The sequence below is a fragment of the Trichechus manatus genome, unplaced genomic scaffold, assembly GCF_000243295.1.
Source record: "Trichechus manatus latirostris isolate Lorelei unplaced genomic scaffold, TriManLat1.0 scaffold00003, whole genome shotgun sequence".
NCBI lineage: Eukaryota > Metazoa > Chordata > Mammalia > Sirenia > Trichechidae > Trichechus > Trichechus manatus.
This window is the reverse complement of record NW_004443939.1, coordinates 26,945,326-26,965,459: the sequence shown is the minus strand read 5'-3', so window position 1 is coordinate 26,965,459 and position 20,134 is coordinate 26,945,326. Positions and strand designations below refer to the sequence as shown.

General features: G+C 36.4%; 1 protein-coding gene across 1 annotated transcript in view; it reads right to left on the bottom strand.

Annotated features, from left to right (window-relative positions):
* MIGA1 (mitoguardin 1) overlaps positions 1-20,134 on the bottom strand; it is a 107,015-nt gene that overhangs the window by 6,896 nt on the left and 79,985 nt on the right. The window contains exons 8-13 of the mRNA XM_004369080.3: positions 8,397-8,515; positions 8,054-8,126; positions 7,280-7,366; positions 5,836-5,934; positions 3,696-3,830; positions 1,888-1,941 (exon numbers count right to left, since the gene is read on the bottom strand). Coding sequence (XP_004369137.2) covers positions 1,888-1,941; positions 3,696-3,830; positions 5,836-5,934; positions 7,280-7,366; positions 8,054-8,126; positions 8,397-8,515 — 567 coding nt within the window. The remainder of the gene's footprint in view (positions 1-1,887; positions 1,942-3,695; positions 3,831-5,835; positions 5,935-7,279; positions 7,367-8,053; positions 8,127-8,396; positions 8,516-20,134) is intronic.

The window sequence follows — 20,134 nt, the reverse complement described above, 5'->3', positions numbered from 1 at the left end:
ACTACTGTTTCATGAGAAACTATTTTTTCTGTAAGCCTTCACCTGAAGTACAATAAAAAAATAAAATAAAACAAAAACAAAAACAAAAAACAATCTTCCCACCATAATTTAACAAACATATTATAGCAGCAGTTACCATTTAACGAGTACCCATTATATTCCAGACAATGTGCTCGGTCTTCATTTAATTTAATAAAACATTCCTGTAAAAGTAGGCCATATTAACTTCATTTTATATATGTAAAAAGTAAGACTTCAGAGGGGCTAAGTAACCTACCCTAAATCACACATAGCTAGTTAGTGAAGGCCAAAAAGTTATCAGGGATGCACTGAGGTTATTCTAGTTTGAGAGATGTTCTGCATATATTAAAATTCTAAATTCCTTATAGACTCTAAGTATATTAGGAGTTCAGAGAGAAGAGAAATTAGTGTGAGCTAAAACAGAAGAGACAATCTTTACCAAGGAATAATCTGAGCTGAGCTCAACAGTGAGTAAGATGTATTTAAGTACAAAGGATGGACTATGGCATTCCAGGCATGGGAAAAAACTCCCAAAGATGTAAGACATATATGATATCTGTGGATACAGAAAGACTAACCTGAGGTACAAGATTTATGTTAAGAAGTAGGAAATAAAGTGAGATATAGTAATAATAATGTTTTTATTATTACCATTATAGCAACTACCACTTATTAGACTTGACTACGATATCTCATTTCATCCTTACAGCAGACCTGTGACGTAGGAATTAACTCCATTTGGCAAATGGGAAAGCTAAAGGTCAGATGATGCTCAGTAACTTGTCCACAATCATGCTAGTTAGGGTGAGAATCAAAATGAAGTCTACAAGTCTCTAAAGTTTGTTCCCTAAAACCTACACCAATGGTTCTCAAACATTAGAATGTATAATAATCATTTAGGGAGCTAGTTTAAAATACAGGCTCTCTGAAATAATTTATAACAAGAATTATTAAGGCATAGGGTCTCTGGAATTATTTTTAACAAGCACCTGCTCAAGACTCTGTAAGGACTATACTTTGGAAACACTGTGCTTGTCTCAAAGTTTTAAGTGTCAGATTTAGAAATATGAATATGATAATAACCAACAGAAAGTACTATAGGCCACTGAGAAAATAATAATTATAATAATAGCCAACACTTGCATAGTGTACTATGCCAAACACTTTTTTAAAACTTTACATGTATCAAATCAAAGCACTTTACAAGTATTAATCATTTAATCCTCAAAAAACCCTGTGAGGTAGGTACTATTACTATTCTCTTTACAGAGATGAGGGAAATGAGGAATAGAGGGGTTAAGCATCTTCCCCAATGGCTAATAAGTCACATGGCTAATAAGTGGCAGAGAAGGGATTTGAATGCAGGCAGGCTCACTCCAGAGTCCATGAAGTAATACGGCGAGAGCAGTGTTAGTGGGTGAGAGGGGCTAGAGGCGTGGAGCTTGGAGACAGGAGTGAACTTTGAGATTTTTTTTTTTGGTGTGGGCTCTAAATTGAATAATGCAGCAATTAGAATCAAATCATTATTTCTCAATTCGATTCCACTATATTAAACCATTTTTTAAAATCTTAGTAACTGAAAAAAAAAAATCTATTAGAATTGCTTCCAACCCTAAAGCTTCCTCTCCCACTTAGTGGAAATCTCATGGATGCCTCAATACTTGCTGTACTGAACTGTACAGACAGGTAAGGAAGACAGAGAAGGGAGTCAGAAATGGAGAAGCCAACCCAGCACCAATAAGTAATTCATCTAGCTTGAGTGACAGTCCTTTTATCAGCTGCCATCCCCACATGTGAACTGACTCATTTCTTTGACAAGATTTTCAAATTACTTAACAATACAGTCTAGGGCATAATGAATTTTACCTTCATCTGTTGCCTTTTCTGTTTCAGTACTGACCAACAACTTGAAGCCACAGCCTACATACGCAGAAGAGAAAAGAGATTTATATTTATAATTATATAAACTTTTACTTTTAGAAAAGAGTGATTTTTATTAGAAATTCAAAGTGTATAGGCTTAAAAAGATCGAAACATTAACTATTAATAAGAACTAGTCCAGATTCCTTATATTGTTTGTAAATGTTAATGAAACGGAGTTTCATTTTTATAAATTTTAAAATTAAATACAAAGCAACTAAAGAAAAAAGGTTAAACCCTGGTACCAAGAAGCTTGGTAATTACAACTCTGCTCCTAAGGTAAAAAGTGAAAATATGTGTACACAGAGGTACATATCCAAATAAATATTTTAATTGTAACAATGAAGACAAAGCAAGTAATATTTTTTCTTCGAAAATAGTACCATGGGAAAGAGTTTGGGGAAGAACTAAACAGTTTTATTCAAATAAAGAACAAAAAATACAACCATAATGACAGAGACAAAAGCACACAGTGGCTCCTGAAGAAATCTCTCCCTACTCTGGCATGACCCCCTTCGACCAAGGTCCCTCTGCCAAGTCAGTTACAGAAATGGAAAACATGTATCTTTTATGATTAAAAAATCCTTATAATTAAGGAAAACATGAATTTATTAGCAACACTTTAAAATTTAATAGCGAAGAAGTTCCAAAATAATTGTGAAATAGTCTATTGGAACATTTTTTTAAAAGCACTCAAACTTGAAACATGATATTCATCCCACCTACTTCCAGGTTGATGCTTAATGCTCAAAAAAAAAAAAAAAAAAAAACCAATGTCAAAAGAGATTTGAGTAAGGAAAAGAAACTGAAAACATTCAAAGTACAGAATACAGTTTAAACCTGTTTTATTTTTGCATACGTCTATTTTTTCCTTCTCTAATTTTTAATAGTATTCTGGGGCATGCATCTCCAAATTTTCCTCTTACAATAAGTATATTCTCATTTTTTACTATCACTTTTGTATTTCCATTTAATCATTCAGCCTTACCAACAATTTTTTGTTAGGCCTGAGCTAGTCTGAAGCTTGAGTTTCTTTTGAGACCTGAAGAAATACTGAGTCCTCCAGGTTAAGGCTGGGACTGGTGAAAGGGCAAAAGAGAAGTCCACCCTGATAGGGAACACAACAGAGGGTCCCTGATGGAGCAGCAGAACGATGGGATGGAGAACTCAAATTCTAGTAAGAAGACCAGACTTAACGGTCTGACTGAGACTGCAGGTGTCCCGGAAAGCATGGCCCCTGGACTCTCTATCAGCCCAGAACTAAAACAGTTTCCAAGGCTAACTCTTCTGACAGGGATTGGACTGGACTGTGGGACATAAAGTGATACTTGTGAAGAATGGCCTCTTAGTCAAGTAGATACAAGAGACCAAGGGGGAAGCTTCTGTCCAGAGGTGCAATGGGAAGGCAGAGAGAGTTAGGAGCTGGTTAAATGTTCGTGGGGAATCAGGGGCGGAGGGGAGGAGTGAGCTGTCGCAGAATGGGGTGAGCAGTTGGGGTCTCATAACAATGTACGTAAAAAAAAAAAATTTCTGTATGGGAGACTAACTCGAAATGGAAAAAAAAAAAAGAGAAGTTCATGTGAAGGAATTATACCACATACTATACACATACATCCAATCCCAACATCAAAGGATGAGCACTAGTTCTACACTAGTCGTTCTACAGGCAGATGTATACGTAAACTTATTAATCTTCCCAGTTCTGACCACTTTTCGTCAAGCTTAAATGGTTGAGAAAGTAAACCACCACTTACGGTTTCTTTGAAGGAGGAGTTTAGCCAGCGATTATTTACTACATTCTGTATGGATGTGGGTGGGTTTTCTAGATCTTCAAAGGAATCCATTAATATAAAATCCAGAACAACATCATAAAAATTTAGATTTTTCACCTGCAATAAATTATGAGTTAAAATAAATTATTTTTATATAGAGCTGAAATAAAGCTTGAGTCGGGGCTTTATCCTTCATAACAGCAGGGTTTTTTTTAGTGGAATCAAGAGATTATATTACGACAAAAAAAAGGAGGAGGAGAGACAAATACCAAAACAACTCATCAGAGAAACTACAATTCACACAATGGCCATGCCTTCCTAAATCCCTTGAGGTGAGATTAATCTCTGGCTCCTTTCTGTTCTAGGGGTCCTTTGTTCATGTTTCTGTTAAAGCATCCAAGATGCTCATTCTGCTTTGTTATTTAGTTATGAGTGTATCTATCTACCTAACGCACCAGATTATGAATCTCTTGTTCTCTCCTGTGCTGTACTAGGTGCTCAGTCTTCTACAATAAGCAAAGTAGAGCTTATAGTCTAATAAGGAAAACCGACAGTGACAAAATAATCCTGCAAATCGGCAATTACAAACTGTGATAAGCACAATAAAGGAAAATGTATGTGGTGCTATGAGAGCTTATGATGAAGATTCTGATCTAGACTGGATGTCAGACAGGGCTTCCTTGAGGGAGTGAGGCATCCTACATAGAGGAAATATCTGTCAAAGACTTTAAAGTAAGGAGGAACACAGGGCATTCAGCTGAAAGAAACTGAGTGTGCTGCAACTCTCTGTTGCTAGAGACAAGGAGGAAGGCCAGATCCTGCAGGGTTTTATGGCCCATGTTAAGGATTTTGGTTTTTATCCTCACAGTATTTTGGGGCTGGGGTTCGGAGGTGGGGAGAGAGAGATGATCAGATTTGTATCTTTCAAAGATCATTCTGGCCGCAATGTGGAGCACGGAAAGAAGAGGGAAGGAGCGAATCCAGGAAGTGGGGTAGTAGGCCAAGAATACAAAGACTACTGAGATAGTCCAGGGAAAAGACTATAGCTGCTTAGACCACGATGGGGATAGCAGGAGTAGGGAAACATTGAAAGATATTTAGGAGTTAAAACTGACAAAACTTAGAGGTGAATGTGATAAGGCGGATGAAGTCCAGGAAGGTGTAAAGGATGACCTCCAGGTTTCTGGCCTGCACAACTGGACGGAAGTGATTCTGTTTCCCAAGTGAAGGAACACTGGATAAGGGAAGATCATGCCTCCATGTCTTTGAACCTACTGTTTTCTCTGCCTAGAACGCCTTCCAGCCCCTTGTAAATGCCTACATTGCCAACTATTACTCTACTTTCAGAAGCCAGTTCAATCATTACGTCTTCTATGAAGCCTTACAAGACTTCCTAGCAGACTTAACAGCTCCCTTCATTGTGGTACCTTTGTATTTCATGCATAAACCTATATTACCTGCATTATTACAATGTAATGTATCTATCCATTGAGGAAACTGATTCCCCGCTAGCTTATGAGATGCTTAAGGAACATACAGAGGAACTTAACAAGGTGCTTAAAACCAAAAAAACCCAAACCTGTTGCTGTTGGGTTGATTCCAACTCATAGCGACTCTATAGCACAGCGTAGAAATGCCTCATAAGGTTTCCAGGGAGTGGCTGGTGGATTCGAACTGCTGACCTTTTGGTTAGCAGCCAAGCTCTTAACCACTGTGCCACCAGGGCTCCAACAAGGTCCTTAGCACATATTAAATCTTCAATACATGTTTCTTTAATGTCTGTTGATCTTCCTATGCTATTCCTATTCAATAACTTGCACAGGTCACCGAAACCACTCTGCTGGGGCCTGATCAATGATTTTTGAACAGAAGGAAGTAGGAAGAAAAGGAAGGCTTTTTTTTTTTTTTTTTTTTTTAAAAAAATTCTTTTCAACTGGAGTCCCAACGTATAGACTGCAGTTGCTATTGTTTGCGAGTCTGCCAGAAGATATATGTTACCCTAACACCACATTATTGGTTTTACTGTCATTTAATAAGGACAAGGTAAAAGTGCCCTCGACTCATGTAAATGTTATATGCAAATAATTAAGGAGAATAAATATTATAACAATTTTGAACTTACCCCTGTAGCAGCTAGTTCCATTTCAGTACTATCCCAGTGATCAGTCTGCTCTAAAAAATAGATCATTTCATCAAAAACGTCTTCAAACTTCTTTGGATTCTGCAGAAGAAAATATATTTTAATTTTAAACTCAATTTATAACAAGGTTTAGGCCTATAAAGTAAGTAAGTTACTCTCCAGGTAAGTTTCTTGGATCTTAATTCTATTAGGTAACTGAATTAAAATACATCTCAAGGTATGCCAGATTCATTTGGATTAATATTTTGTTGTCCCAATATTTTACAGAAGCAAAAACTAACAATGTTAGCAAAATGTCATAAGCACACTACTTACTACTCAAATGTCTATGAGCCCTAGTGACACAATGGTTAAAGCAATCACAGTTCGAAACCACCAGCAGCTCTGCAGGAGAAAGATGTGACAGTCTGCTTCCAGAGAGATTTATAGCCTTGGAAACCCCACGGAGTCACTGTGAGTCGGAATCAACTTGACGGAAGTGGGTTTAGTTTTTCTGGTTATTTAAACTGATCCTTAAGATGAAAACTGGTTACAACAGATAATATGTGATGCTTTAGATTCAGTTCTGTTCCTTTTGAGGAACTATAGTTCACATCACCAGTCTTACCTGCCATAAGAGGCCAAGAAAGCAACATAAGATTTACGCCGAAATTGCGAGTAGCTAGTATCACCGTCATTTATTTAGCACTTTATTTTCTAATTTGCTTTCACATTTGTTATTTATTTAATCATCATAACCATCCTCTGAGATAGGGTAGCATAAATATAACTCTATTATACAAATGACCAAATTAAGATAGGGTAGCATAAATATAACTCTATTATACAAATGAACAAATTAAGATTCAGAGGAATTGGGTCTGAAAACCAGGAGTGTGTAAATAGTTTCAAAGAAGGCCTGATTTTTTTTTTTTTTCCTCATCATCCAGATACACCTTGCATAAAAGAAAATGGGTGCTTACAATCTTAAAGAAGTTCTTATTATTTCTTCTGCCTTATTTAATCTCATGAGGATGAGTAAAAGGCAGCTGACTTTGTATTTCTTGATTTCTGAGATCTACACTAATTCCTGGAACTCTCTTAATGAACAGGATTGAGAGAGGTAAGACAGAATGTGTTAGCAATAATGACAGTAACAGTTGTAGTAGCAGATTTAATGATGATTCTCACCAGGACTGTCACAGACTTTATGGCACATTTGCAATGACTTATGAGATACAACTTGGTCAAAACTGTCTGGACTTTATACAAAGAAAATAACTCAACACAAGTAGAAGTCAATGCTGTTTGGGTTCCTTATTTTTAATCTGTGCACCTTTGCAACCATCTACAAAACTTTTTGTTCTATTAAAAATTTAAAAATATTTTAATCTTCAGTTGAATAGAAACAATGGCAGTAAAAAACTTGACAACAAAACAAATTTACCTTTCGTGCTTTCACAATTAAAGCTGATAAAATTTTCCTTCCACTCTCAGCAAGGAACATCCTGTTGGCTGTTTCTGAAAGAATTACCTGCAAAAAATAGCCCCAGTCAACAGAAAAAGAGACCTATAATTAATTTGAATGCACATCAGACTTTATAACACATCTATGCATAAATAATCCTAATACAGTTAATGCAGTGTGTGTGGTACTATTTCAGCAGGCCAACCATAGAGAAAATCGTAATTTACTAAAATAAAAAGAGCTCTTGAAATCTTTAATCAAAAAGATTAAAAGGAGGTAAATCTGCATTTAATTCTGTTCAACGTAAGATGAGAAAGTCTAAAATCAAATTTATATACCCCCAAACATAGAAAAACAGACATTTTTGTTGTTAAAAGACCTTGTATCAGTTTAAGAAATCAAAGATTTCACTGATTGAAATAAAAAACAATCTAGAACACATACTAATTGACAATAGGAAAGAGGGTTTTTACTTTAAGCAGTCATTTGTACACACCTACAGCATCATAATGTCCCATTCTGACAAAGTGTGGTGGACCTGGAAAGCCATGGGAGAGCACAGTGACAAATGGGGACAAATGAAGGGAAGTAGCAGGGAGGAAAAATAAACTTAATAGATTCTGTGTTAGCCAGTACAAACAGGGATAACAAAAAGCAAGGAGCTACCCTGTTTCTATGCAGGTGGACTCTACAGTGTGAGGGTGGGAATGGATGAGTGGCTGAAGTCATTTGGTGTTAAAAAAAAAAAAATACCTGAAAAGCCTGTCGAATACAGTGAAGTTTGGCAAGAAAATCACTGTCTCCGAGGCACTCCAACATTTCAGTTCTATGTAATAAACAGGGGAGAAAATTGTTAAGCTGGATTCAAGATCAAGCCTACTACATATTTGGACTCAAACAAGGCTTAACCTCGGGACCTTAATATAAAACACATGTCTGCTCCACACTGACAAAGTCAAAATGTGTAAAAAAAAAAAAACCTTGGACCTGAAAATATATTTCTCTCTATTCTCATGAACATTTTAATAAACATCACACAAACATAGCAACAGCACCTTAATATTTTTCATAAAAACAAGCAAAACAAAAATGGTACCTAAGTACTCTTGAGTAAATTTTTCCTTCGTCAACTAAATGCATGGCTTCTTCGTAAAAAGGGCAGTGGCAAAGAGACTCTAGACTGTAGGTATGCCGTACTTCTCTGTGTTCTGCAAGCTAAGAAAACAATGGGTTAAAACGGACTAAACTGATGAAAGAAGAAAAACTATAAAAGACAAAAAATAGGATTTTGCTAACAGCAAAACAAACTGAATTGATTAAACCATGAAAATCATTCAGTAAGATTTACAGCTAGTAAGGTCAGAATTCACTTTATTTCAAAATTCAGTTGTAAAAAGAGTACAATTTTAAAACAAGCTTAGTTCATTTTGAACCCAACTAGTTAAATCCATAGAGTATGGAGAAAAGCAGTATCTTACAGCTCACCAAAAGAATAACTGAAGGTGAAGCTTTAAAAAAAGGGGGGGGGATTTTTATTATCCAAAAAATGCTTAAAAGTAGTATAACTCATGACTTTTGATTAAAAAAAAAAAACTTTCTTCAAAGTCATTGCAATAAGCTTAATTTGGCTATTCTAAGAAATGTTTTTCTTATATGTAGCTCCGATTAACCTTCGTGTAACTGAAACACAGTCACGCTTCTCTAGTTAGCATAACAACTCTACAAATGGAATTTCACTCTTCTGACAGTTCATTAAAAAACAACTTCAAATACTATAGCATAGCCAGCTAAGCAAAAAATATTTGGAGCTATTTGATTTTTCAGTACCAGATAATCCATTTAAATGGCACTCTGTATATATGTATATATTTTAATAATACCCTTACTGAGATATAATTCACATGCCAGAAAATTCGCCCTTTTAAAGTATACAATTCAGTGGTTTTTAGCCAACCCTTCCACCCCTCCTCCCCCCATCCTAGCTCTTGGCAACAACTAATCTACTTTCTGTCTCTATGGATCTGCTTATTCTGGAAATTTCATATAAATGGAATCAAACAATGTGTGGCCTTTCATGTTTGGCTTCTTTCACTTACAATAATGTTTTTAAGGTTCATCCATGATGTAGCATATATCAGTACTTCATTCCATTTTATTGGCTCAATAAAATTCCATTGTATGGATACAGCACACTTTCTTTATCCATTCACCAACTGGTGGACATTTGGGTCGTTTCTACTTTTGAGCTGTTGTTAACAATGCTGCTGTAAACATTTGTGTACAGGTTTTTATGTGGGCATATGTTTCTAATTCTCTTGGGTATATACCTAGGAAGGGAATTGCAGAGTCATGTGGTAACTCTATGTTTAACTTTTTGAAAACTGCCAAGCTGTTTTGCAAAGCAGCTGTACCATTTTCCATTCCCACCAACAATGTATGAAATTCCAATTTTTCCACATCATCACTAACACTTATTATTGTCCATCTTTTTTATTGTAACCATCCTATTGGGCATAAACTGGCTTGCATTTCCCTAATGACTAACGATGTTCAGCATTTTTTCATGTGCCTATTGACTGCTGCTTCCATGGGTGTTGACTGTGGACCCAAGTGAAATGAAATCCTTGACAACTTCAATCTTTTCTCCATTTATCATGATATTGCTTATTGGTCCAGTTGTGAGGATTTTTGTTTTATGCTGAGGTGTAATCCATACTGAAAGCTATAGCCTTGATCATCAGTAAGTGCTTCAAGTCATCTTCACTTTCAGCAAGCAAGGTTGTGTCATCTGCATAACGCAGGTTGTTAATGAGTCTTCCTCCAATCCTGATGCCCCATTCTTCATATAGTCCAGCTTCTCAAATTATTTGCACAGCATACACATTGAAAAAGTATGGTGAAAGGATACAACCCTGATGTACAATTTTCCTGACTTTAAACCATGCAGTATCCCCTTGTTCTGTTGGAAAGCTCTTGATCTATGTACAGGTTCCTCATAAGCACAATTAAGTGTTCCGGAATTCCCATTCTTTACAGTGTTATCCATAATCTGTTATGATCCACACAGTTGAATGCCATTGCATAGTCAATAAAACACAGGTAAACATCTTTCTGGTATTCTCTGCTATCAGCCAGGATCCATCTGGCATCAGCAATGATACCCCTCGTTCCACCTCCTCTTCTGAATCTGATTTGAATTTCTGGCAGTTACCTGCCGTACTACTGCAACTGTTTTTGAATGATCTTCAGCAAAATTTTACTTGCGTGTGATATTAATGATATTGTTCAATAATTTCTGCATTTGGTTGGATCACCTTTGGAATAGGCATAAATATGGTTCTTTTGTAGTCGGTTTTCCCGGTAGCTGTCTTCCAAATTTCTTTGCATAGATGAGTGAGCACTTCCAACACTGCATTCATTTGTTGAAACATCTCAATTAGTATTCCATCCATTCCTGGAGCCTTGTTTTTCACCAATGTCTTCAGTGCAGATTGGACTTCTTCCTTCTGTACCATCAGTTCTTGATCATATGCTACCTGAAATGACGGAGTGTTGACCAATTCTTTTTGGTACAGTGGCTCTGTGTATTGTTTCCATCTTCTTTTGATGCTTTCTGTGTCCTTCAATATTTTGCCCATAGAATCCTTCAATATTGCAACTCAAGGCTTGAATTTTTTCTTCAGTTCTTTCAGCTTGAGAAATGCTGAGCGTGTTCCTCCCTTTTGATTTTCTATCTCCAGGTCTTTGCACACGTCATTACAAAACTTTACTTTGTCTTCTCAAGCTGTCCTTTGAAATCTTCTGTTCAGCTCTTTTTACGTCATCATTTCTTCCATTCGCTTTAGCTACTCGACATTCAAGAGCAAGTTTCAAGTCTTTTCTGACATCCATTTTGGTCTTTTTCTTCTTTCCTGTCTTTTGAATGACCTCTTGCTTTCTTCATGTATGACGTCCTTGATGTCATTCCACAACTTGTGTGGTCTTCAGTCATTAGTGTTCAATGCATCAAATCTACTCGAGATAGTATCTAAATTCAGGTGGGATATACTCAAGGTCGTACTTTGGCTCTCATGGACTTGTTCTAATTTTCTTTAGCTTCAACTTGAACTTGCATATGAGCATCTGAGGGTCTGTTCCACAATCAGCCTCCGGCCCTCTTCTGACTAATGATATTGAGCTTTTCCATAGTCTCTTTCCACAGATGTAGTCCATTCGATTCCTGTGTACCCCATCTGGTGAGGTCCACGTGTATAGTCACCATTCATGGTGTTGAAAAAACATATTTGCAATGAAGAAGCTGTTGGTCTTGCAAAATTCTATCATGTGATCTCTGGCATCATTTCCATCACCAAGGCCATATTTTCCAACTACCGATTCTTCTTCAGCTTTTTAATCTTTGGCATTAGTGGTTGGTGCGTAAATTTGAATAATACTCATATTAACTGGTCTTCCTGGTAGGTGTGTGGATATTATCTTATCACTGACAGTGCTGTAATTCAGGATAGATCTTGAAATGTTCTTTTTGATGACGAATGCAACGCCATTCCTCTTCAATTTGTCATTCCCGGCATAGTACACCATATGATTGTTGGATTCAAATGGCCAATACCAGTCCATTTCAGCTCACTAGGATATCAATGTTTATGTTTTCCACTTCATTTTTGATGATTTCCAATTTTCCTAGATTCATACTTGATACATTCCATGTTCCAATTACTAATGGATGTTTGCAGCTGTTTCTTCTCATTTTGAGTCCTGCCACATCAGCAAATGAAGGTCCTGAAAGCTTGACTCCATTCATGTCATTAAGGTCAATTCTACTTTGAGGAGGCAGTTCTTCCCCAGTCATCTTTTGAGTGACTTCCAACCTGAGGGGCTATTCTCCTGGCACTATATCAGACATTGTTCCCACTTCTATTCATAAAGTTTTCACTGGCTAATCTTTTTCAGAAGTAGAATGCCAGGTCCTTCTTCCTAGTCTGTCTGAGTCTGGGAGCTCAGCTGAAACCTGTCCACCATGGGTGACTTTGCTGGTATTTGAGTACTGGTGGCATAGCTTCCAGCATCACAGCAACATGCAAGCCCGTACAGTACGGCAAGCTGACAGACACATGGGGGTTGGAAGGGTTAATATTATAAAAATGCCAATACTAGCCAAAGCAATCTATAGATTCAATGCAAACCCAATCAAAATCTCATCAGCCTTCTTTACAGAAACAGAAAAACAAATCCTAAGCTTTATATGGAATGGTTAGAGGCCCAAATAGCTAAAGAAATGTTGATAGAGAAGAACAAAGTAGGAGGACTCATACTTCCTGATTTTAAAACATACTATACAGTTACAGTAATCAAAACAGCCTGGTACTGCAATAACAATAGACACACAGATCAATGGAATAGAATTGACAGTCCAGAAATAAACCTACATATCTATGGTCAACTCAGTTTTGACAGGGGTTCTAAGTTTATTCAATGGGGAAAGAAGAGTTCTCTTGAATAAATGGTGCTGGGGTATGTTTATACACGTTTATGTGCACTGCGGATATATTCACATACATAATAAACCACATGGGGGCACAGTTACGGATACTTCCTAGACATACCCAAACACTTGGTGAGATGGGTTTTCTGGGTTTGAAGGCTTGGGACCATAGTCTCACGGGACAACTTGGTCAATTGACATAACATAGTTCACAAAGATAATGTTCTACATCCTAGTTTGGTGAATACCATCTGGGGTCTTAATAGCTTGCAAGCGGCCACTATTTGTCTCTATTCATCTGGAACAAAAGAGAATGAAGGAAAGAACAAAAGAGAATGAAGGAAAGAACAAAAGGGAATGAAGGAAACCAAAGACTCAAAGAAGAAACTAGTCCACAAGACTAACAGCTCACATGAACCACAGCCTCATTTAGCCTGAGACCAGAAGAACTAGATGGTGCCTGGCTACTATTACCAACGGTTCTGAACAGGGACACAATAGTAGGTCACGGATAGAAAAGAAGAAAAATGTAGAACAAAACTCAAATACCTAAAAGTCTAGACTTACTGGATCGATAAAGACTAGAGGAACCCTTGAGACTATTGCCCTGAGATACCCTTTGAACATGGAACTAAAGCCACTTCCAATGGTCATCTTTCATCCAATTAATAGGTTCACTTTTTAAAATAAACAGTATCACCTGTGAAAACTGTGCTCCCTTAAATAATCAGCTATATGAGACCAAATGGTTAACATTTACCCTAAAACAAAGATAAGAAGCTAAGAAGGGGCAGGAAAGCTAGATTAAAGGAAACGTCAAAAATGATGGAAATAATGAGAATGCTGACACATCATGAAGAATGTAACCAACGTCATGGAAGAAGTTGTATGAAAATTGTTAAATGGGAATCTCATTTGCTATATAAACTTTCACCTAAAACACACACAAAAAATTTAAAAAATAAAAATAAATGGTACTGGGAAAATTGGATTTCCATGAGCAGAAAAATGAAACAGGATCCAAGCTTCACACCATATACACAAACAAATTCAAATGGATTAAGGACTTAAATGTGCAAACTAAAACCATAAAATTCTTAGAAGAAAAAGCAGGGAGCAACAGTGCCAGGCCTAGGTTTTAAAATGAATTATCTAATATAATAACAAAAGCACAAAAAGCAAAGGACCAAATAAATAAATGGGACTTTATCAAAAAAGTAAAAAGACAAGCTACTGACTGGGAGAATATCTCTGGAAACCATACATCAGACAATAATCTACTAACCAAAATATATATAAAACTTTGACAACAACCATTCCTGAAGCCAACTCTTCAGACAAAGATTAGACTGGACTATAAAACATAAAATGATACTTGTGAAGAGTGTGCTTCTTAGTTCAAGTAGATACACGAGACTAAATGGACAGCTCCTGTCCAGAGGTGGGATGAAAAGCAGAAAAGGATAGGAGCTGGTTGAATGGACACGGGAAACCTGGGGTAGAAAGGGGGTGTGTGCTGTCACTTTATAGGGATTGCAACTAGGGTCACATAACAATATGTGTATAAATTTTTGTATGAGAAATTAACTTGGGCTGTAAACTTTCACCTAAAACACAATAAAAAGATTTTTTTGACAACAACAAAAAGACAAATAACCTAATCATAAAATGGGCAAAGGACTTGAATAGACATTTCACCAAAGAGGACATTCAAGTGGCCACCAAACACATGAAAAGATGCTCAGCATCATTAGTCATCAGAGAGATGCAAATTAAAACCATAACAAGATACAATTTCACTCCCACTAGGATGGCTAAGTTAAAAAAAAAAAAAAAACAGAAAATAACAAATGCTGGCGAGTATACGTGGAATTTCGAATCCTTACCCATTGCGGGTGGGAAAGTAAAATGGTACAGCCATTGAGGAAAACAGTGTGGCAGTTCCTCAAAACCTAAAAATAGAACTACCATATGACCCAGTGATTCCACTCCTAGGTATATACTCAAAAGACTTGAAAGCACTGACTCAGAGATTTATACACCAATGTTCACTGTAGCACTATTCACAATAGCCAAAAGGTGGAAACAACCCAAACACCCATCAACAGATGAATGGATAAACAAAATGTGGTACATACAGACAATGGAATACTACTCAGTCAGTAGGAGAAATGAAGTCTAGATACATGCTACAATTATGGATGGAGCTGGAAGACATTATGCTGAGTAAAAGAAGTCAGTTGCAAAAGGACGAATATTGTATGACCTCACTTATATAAAAAAACAAGAAAAGGCAAATATATAGAGAACAAAGTTTATTAGTAGTTACCAGTGGTGGGATGGAGGGGCAAAGAGGGGGGCTAACAGTAATGGAAATATCACATTGATTACGGGTAGGGATGCAGAGCTAATTATTGTAATTGCTGCCAATAAGATGCACACCTGTAAAAAGTGGAATTGGCAAAAGTTGTGTGACAGATATATTTACAAAAAAAAAAGAGTGGCTGCTGGAGTAGCTGCTGAGGCTGCTTATATACAACCAAACACCTCATGGGATTTGGTTTCTTGGTTTGGAGGTTTAGGGTCATGGTTTCATGTGACACTCTAGTTAACTGGCCTAGTAACATGTTTAGTGCTTTTGTTCTACCTCTTAGTTCATTGTGTAGTGCCTGGGGTCCTAAAAGCTTGAAAATGGCCATCTAAGGGACAACAATGGGTCTCTATTTGCCTGGAGTAACAGAGAAAGAAGGACAGTCATGAATAAGAGGAAGAAGTGGAATGTGTGGTTAATTGCCTCCATGAACAACTGCCTCCTTTGCCATGAGACCAGAAGAACTGGATGGTGTACAGCTACTACCATTACTGAACATTTTGATCAAAGATTCTATAGAAAAATCCTGACCAAAAGGGGGAAAATGCAAAACAGAATTTCAAATTCTCATGGACTCCAGACTTCTTGGAGTATGAAGGTTGGATGCACCCTTGAAACTATGGCCCTGAGATAATCTTTAAACCCTAAACAAAAATATCCCCGGAAGTCTTCTTAAAAACAAAAAATAGTTTAGCTTAACTAGTAAAAAAACATCTGCCTTGAACATTATGCACTTTTAAGAACTATCTATATGGGATCAAACTGACAACGGCAACTTGAAAGATTAGATAGGAAGCTTAGGGGGCAGTGAATCTATGTTAATGGGGGAGGAACAGTTCACAAAAGGAGAGTGAGAATGGTTACACAAGTGTAAGAATATAATCAATGTCACTAAATGGTACATGTAGAAACTGTTGAACTTGTGTATGTTTTGCTGTGTATAGTCTTAACAACAACAACAACAACAAAACCCTTATGGATCAAAAAAAAAAATTAATTGACCATAAATGTCAGGGTTTATTTCTGGACATTCAATTCTATTCCATTGATCTCAATGTCTCTCCTTATGGTAGTACCACTCACTCTTGATTACTGTAGCTCTGTAGTAAGTTTTAGAACTGGGAAGTGTGAGTTTTCCAACTTTGTTCTTCTTTTTTCAAGACTGTTTTGGCTATTCTGGGTCCCTTGAATTTCCATACGAATTTTAGGATCAGCTTGCCAATATCTGCAAAAAAGGAACTTGGGAATGTCAATTTGGGGAGTATTACCATCTCAACAATATTAGGTCTTCCAATTCATGAACACAGGATATCTTTCCATTTATTTAGGTCTTCTTTGATTTTTTTCAACAATATTTTATAATTTCCAGTGTACAAGTTTTAGACTTGTTTTGTTAGATTTATTTCTAAGTATTTTATTCTTTATGATGGTATTGTAATGGAATTGTCTTCTAATATTTCATTTTCAGATTGTTCATTGCTAATATACAGAAATACAATTGATCTTTGTATATTGATCTGGTATCTTGCACTTGTTGAATTCATTCACTAGTTCTAATAGTTTTCCAGTGAATTCCTTAAGAATATATAAGATCATGTCATCTGCAAATTGAGGTGGTTTTACTTCTTTCTTTTCAATGTAGATGCTTTTACTTCTTTTTCTTATATAATTACCCTGGTTAAAACCTCAAATACAATGTTGAATAGAGGCGGCAAGAGTAGACATCCTTGTCTTGTTTCCGATTTTAGGGGGAAAGCATTCAGTTTTTTAAAATAAGTATGATGTTAACTGTGTGTTTTTCATATATGTCCTTTATCAGATTGAGGAATTTCCCTGCTATTCCTAGTTTGTTCAGTGTTTTATCATGAAAGGATACTGAATTTTTCAAATACTTTTTCTGTGTCTATGAAGATGATGTGGGTTTTGTCCTTTATTAATACGGTGTATTACATTGATTGATTTTCATAATTTAAACCAGTCTTGCATTCTTGTGATAAATCCCACTTGGTCATGGTATATGATCCTTTTTTATATGTAACTGATTGCTAGTATTTTGTTGAGAATTTATGCGTCTATATTCATAAGAGATACTGGTTTTTTTGGTTAGTTTCTTGTTAGCCCTAACTGGCATCACTGCTTCAGGCAGCTCTGATGTTAAACAAAAGCCATCGTTGTTTTCAACAAAGTCCCTAGGAATCACTTTCTGCACAGAGTGATTTCTAAGTCAGATCAAATTTTTAACCAGACCCCAGTCGTGAGAATGGAGTTTTGCAAGTGAGCAGCCTTACAGGTCAAATAGTGACAATTCTCTGAGGATGGGGTTTTTCAGGAGTTCCAAAGTCATTAAGTTCCCTCCAGTGGCTGCTAGGCTGCTGGTTTTCACAATTACCAAAGTTGCAAAGCTGTTGTGTTTTTAAGACTACTACAGAGAGGGAGATGGAGATAGAGCAAGTTAAAAGGCCACAAAGCTCACTGCTCTTACATGGATTCAGCTATTTTCCTTAAATGTTCCTTAAATTTTTACATCTTTGGTTAATTTTCAGAGTTCAGAAAAATTAAATTTTGATAATTGTGGCCTGTGTTCTCATTGCTTTTGTGGAGATTTCCACAGGTCTTTACTCCATCATTCCAGAAATGCTTCTCCACGCAGAAGTTCTGGCACTTCATATATACCTGGCGCTGTGCTAAATGCTTTATCTTGATGATCTCATTTAATCTTTATAACAACTCATAAAGTAGGTACTATTATTATCCACATTTTACAAATGAAGAAACGGAAATTTAGATTAGCAAGAATTTACCCCAAGTCGCATACTAAATGGTAGAATTTAAACCCAGACATATTATCCCAGAGCTTATATTCATAATCACCAAACTATACGCTCTCTACTAAACTTATCCAAAAAGTCAAGGGGTAAGAAATTTAGGCATTGGCAATAGTTAGGATAGTATATAAGCATATCTATTATATCCGAGGGGAAAAAAAAAGGTATTCAAAAATGATAATATCGGACATTATTCTCTACTTTAAGTAACATTTCACATTTTAAGAAAAATATATTATGCTAAAGATAAAGTCATTTCTGAGGTTTAAAAATAATACCTAACAGCTTTAAAAAATAACTTAGAATGGAAATTCCTTAGATATTAAATAGTTTTATAGTTTTATGCCACTGTCAAATCAGATAGTACCTAGTAGAGAAAAATTCCTTAGGAAGACACTGGGGGTCCAATTAAACTCTCTACATAAAATAATTTATACTAATAAGAAGCCAACAAATCCAGCAATGAGAGATTTCAGAGCCAAGTCTGGATTTATTGGTCTATCTTGCTTATTTGTTTGTTTGGCTGAAATGATCATTTATATAAGCCTCCTAAAATAGGCTTCTGTCTTGGAAGAAGTACAGCTAGAATGTTTCTTAGAAGTGAGGATGGCAAAATTACATCTCACATACTTTGGACATGTTACAGGAAGGACAAGTCCCTGGAGAAGGACATCATGCTTAGTAAAATAGAGGGTCAATGAAAAAGAAGAAGACCCTCAATAAGATGGATTGACACAGTGGCTGCAACATTGGGCTCAAACATAGCAACAATTGTGAGGATGGTGCAGGGCCAGGCAGTGTTTCATTTCATTGTACTTAGGGTCGCTATGAGTCAGAACCAACTCAAAGGCACCTAACGACAACAAAATAGGCTTCCAGTTGTGAAAATATATCATATTAAAGATTTGATACAACTCAAGATTATCATCAACTTTTCTTAAAAATAATGGCAACTCAGAAAAAATTATTTAAACCATTAATCTTAAAATTTTTTAAAGCAAAAAGCAAATCATTAAAATGTTGGTCTAAATTCTGATTTTAGAATAAACCTTGCAGAAACAAAATTTTGACAAAATCACTAAAAACTTTTAAAAAAGTTTCAGAAAAAGACTAACATTTAACTAGAGCTGGGATGTTACCTTAGAAGCAGAGGTCAACGATATGGTTTAATCCCAGCACATACAAACATGTAATTTACCACGAAAAAAGACTCTTTTTTGCTAGCTGAAACTTGAAACTATTTCTAAATTGTTCTTTCTCCAAAAAGGGTGCATTTCAAAAACCGATTTTAATATTTTCAAAAAGAAAAGTAATTCCATATTGGTTTACATCAAAGCATCATCCCACCTTATTAGTTATTGCCCCTATTTCACAAGTACCATAAAAACGAACATGGAAAAAATTAAAAAAATCAATAACAACAACAGCAACAACAAAAACAGACAAAATAAATCTCACAGATGAAGGAACTAGTGAAAACAATGTTTTAGAGTTAGCTAAAGATTTCAAACATCCTAAGTTACTTCTCTTGCCGTCCATGAGGTGCAGTGGCCTGGGTCTTATCTTCCTTTGCATGCATTGACATTGCTGAATGTGAAGTAATATTTTTAAAAGCCCTAGTCCATTAGTCCAGACCAGGGTCTCTGAACAACCATAAAAGAAATGTCTGAAGTTCCAAAACTCCTATAAGTAAGGTCATGAGATAAGCTAAGTTCCAATTAATAGGGAAAATTTTTTTACATGTTTATATTTTTCTTTCAAATCAACCACCTAAAATGACAAACAGGACTTACGGTTTGTTATGGATTGAACCGTGTCCCACAAAAAATATGTGTTGGGTCCGAAGGACTAATGGGCCACAGCTACCAAGGCCTCTACCAGACTGAGTCCAGTACAGCTACATGGTGCCCGGCTACCACCACTGACTGCTCTGACCAGGATCACAACAGAGGGTTCTGGACAGAGCTGGAGAAGGATGTAGAACAAAATTCTAACTCACAAAAAAAAGACCAGATTTACTGGCCTAAAGGAGACTGGAGAAACACCGAGAGTGTGGCCCACACACACCCTTTTAGCTCAGTGGTGAAGTCATTTCCGAGCTTCACTGTTCGGCCTGGGAGAGGACAGCCCCATAAAACAAAATGGGACTTATGAGG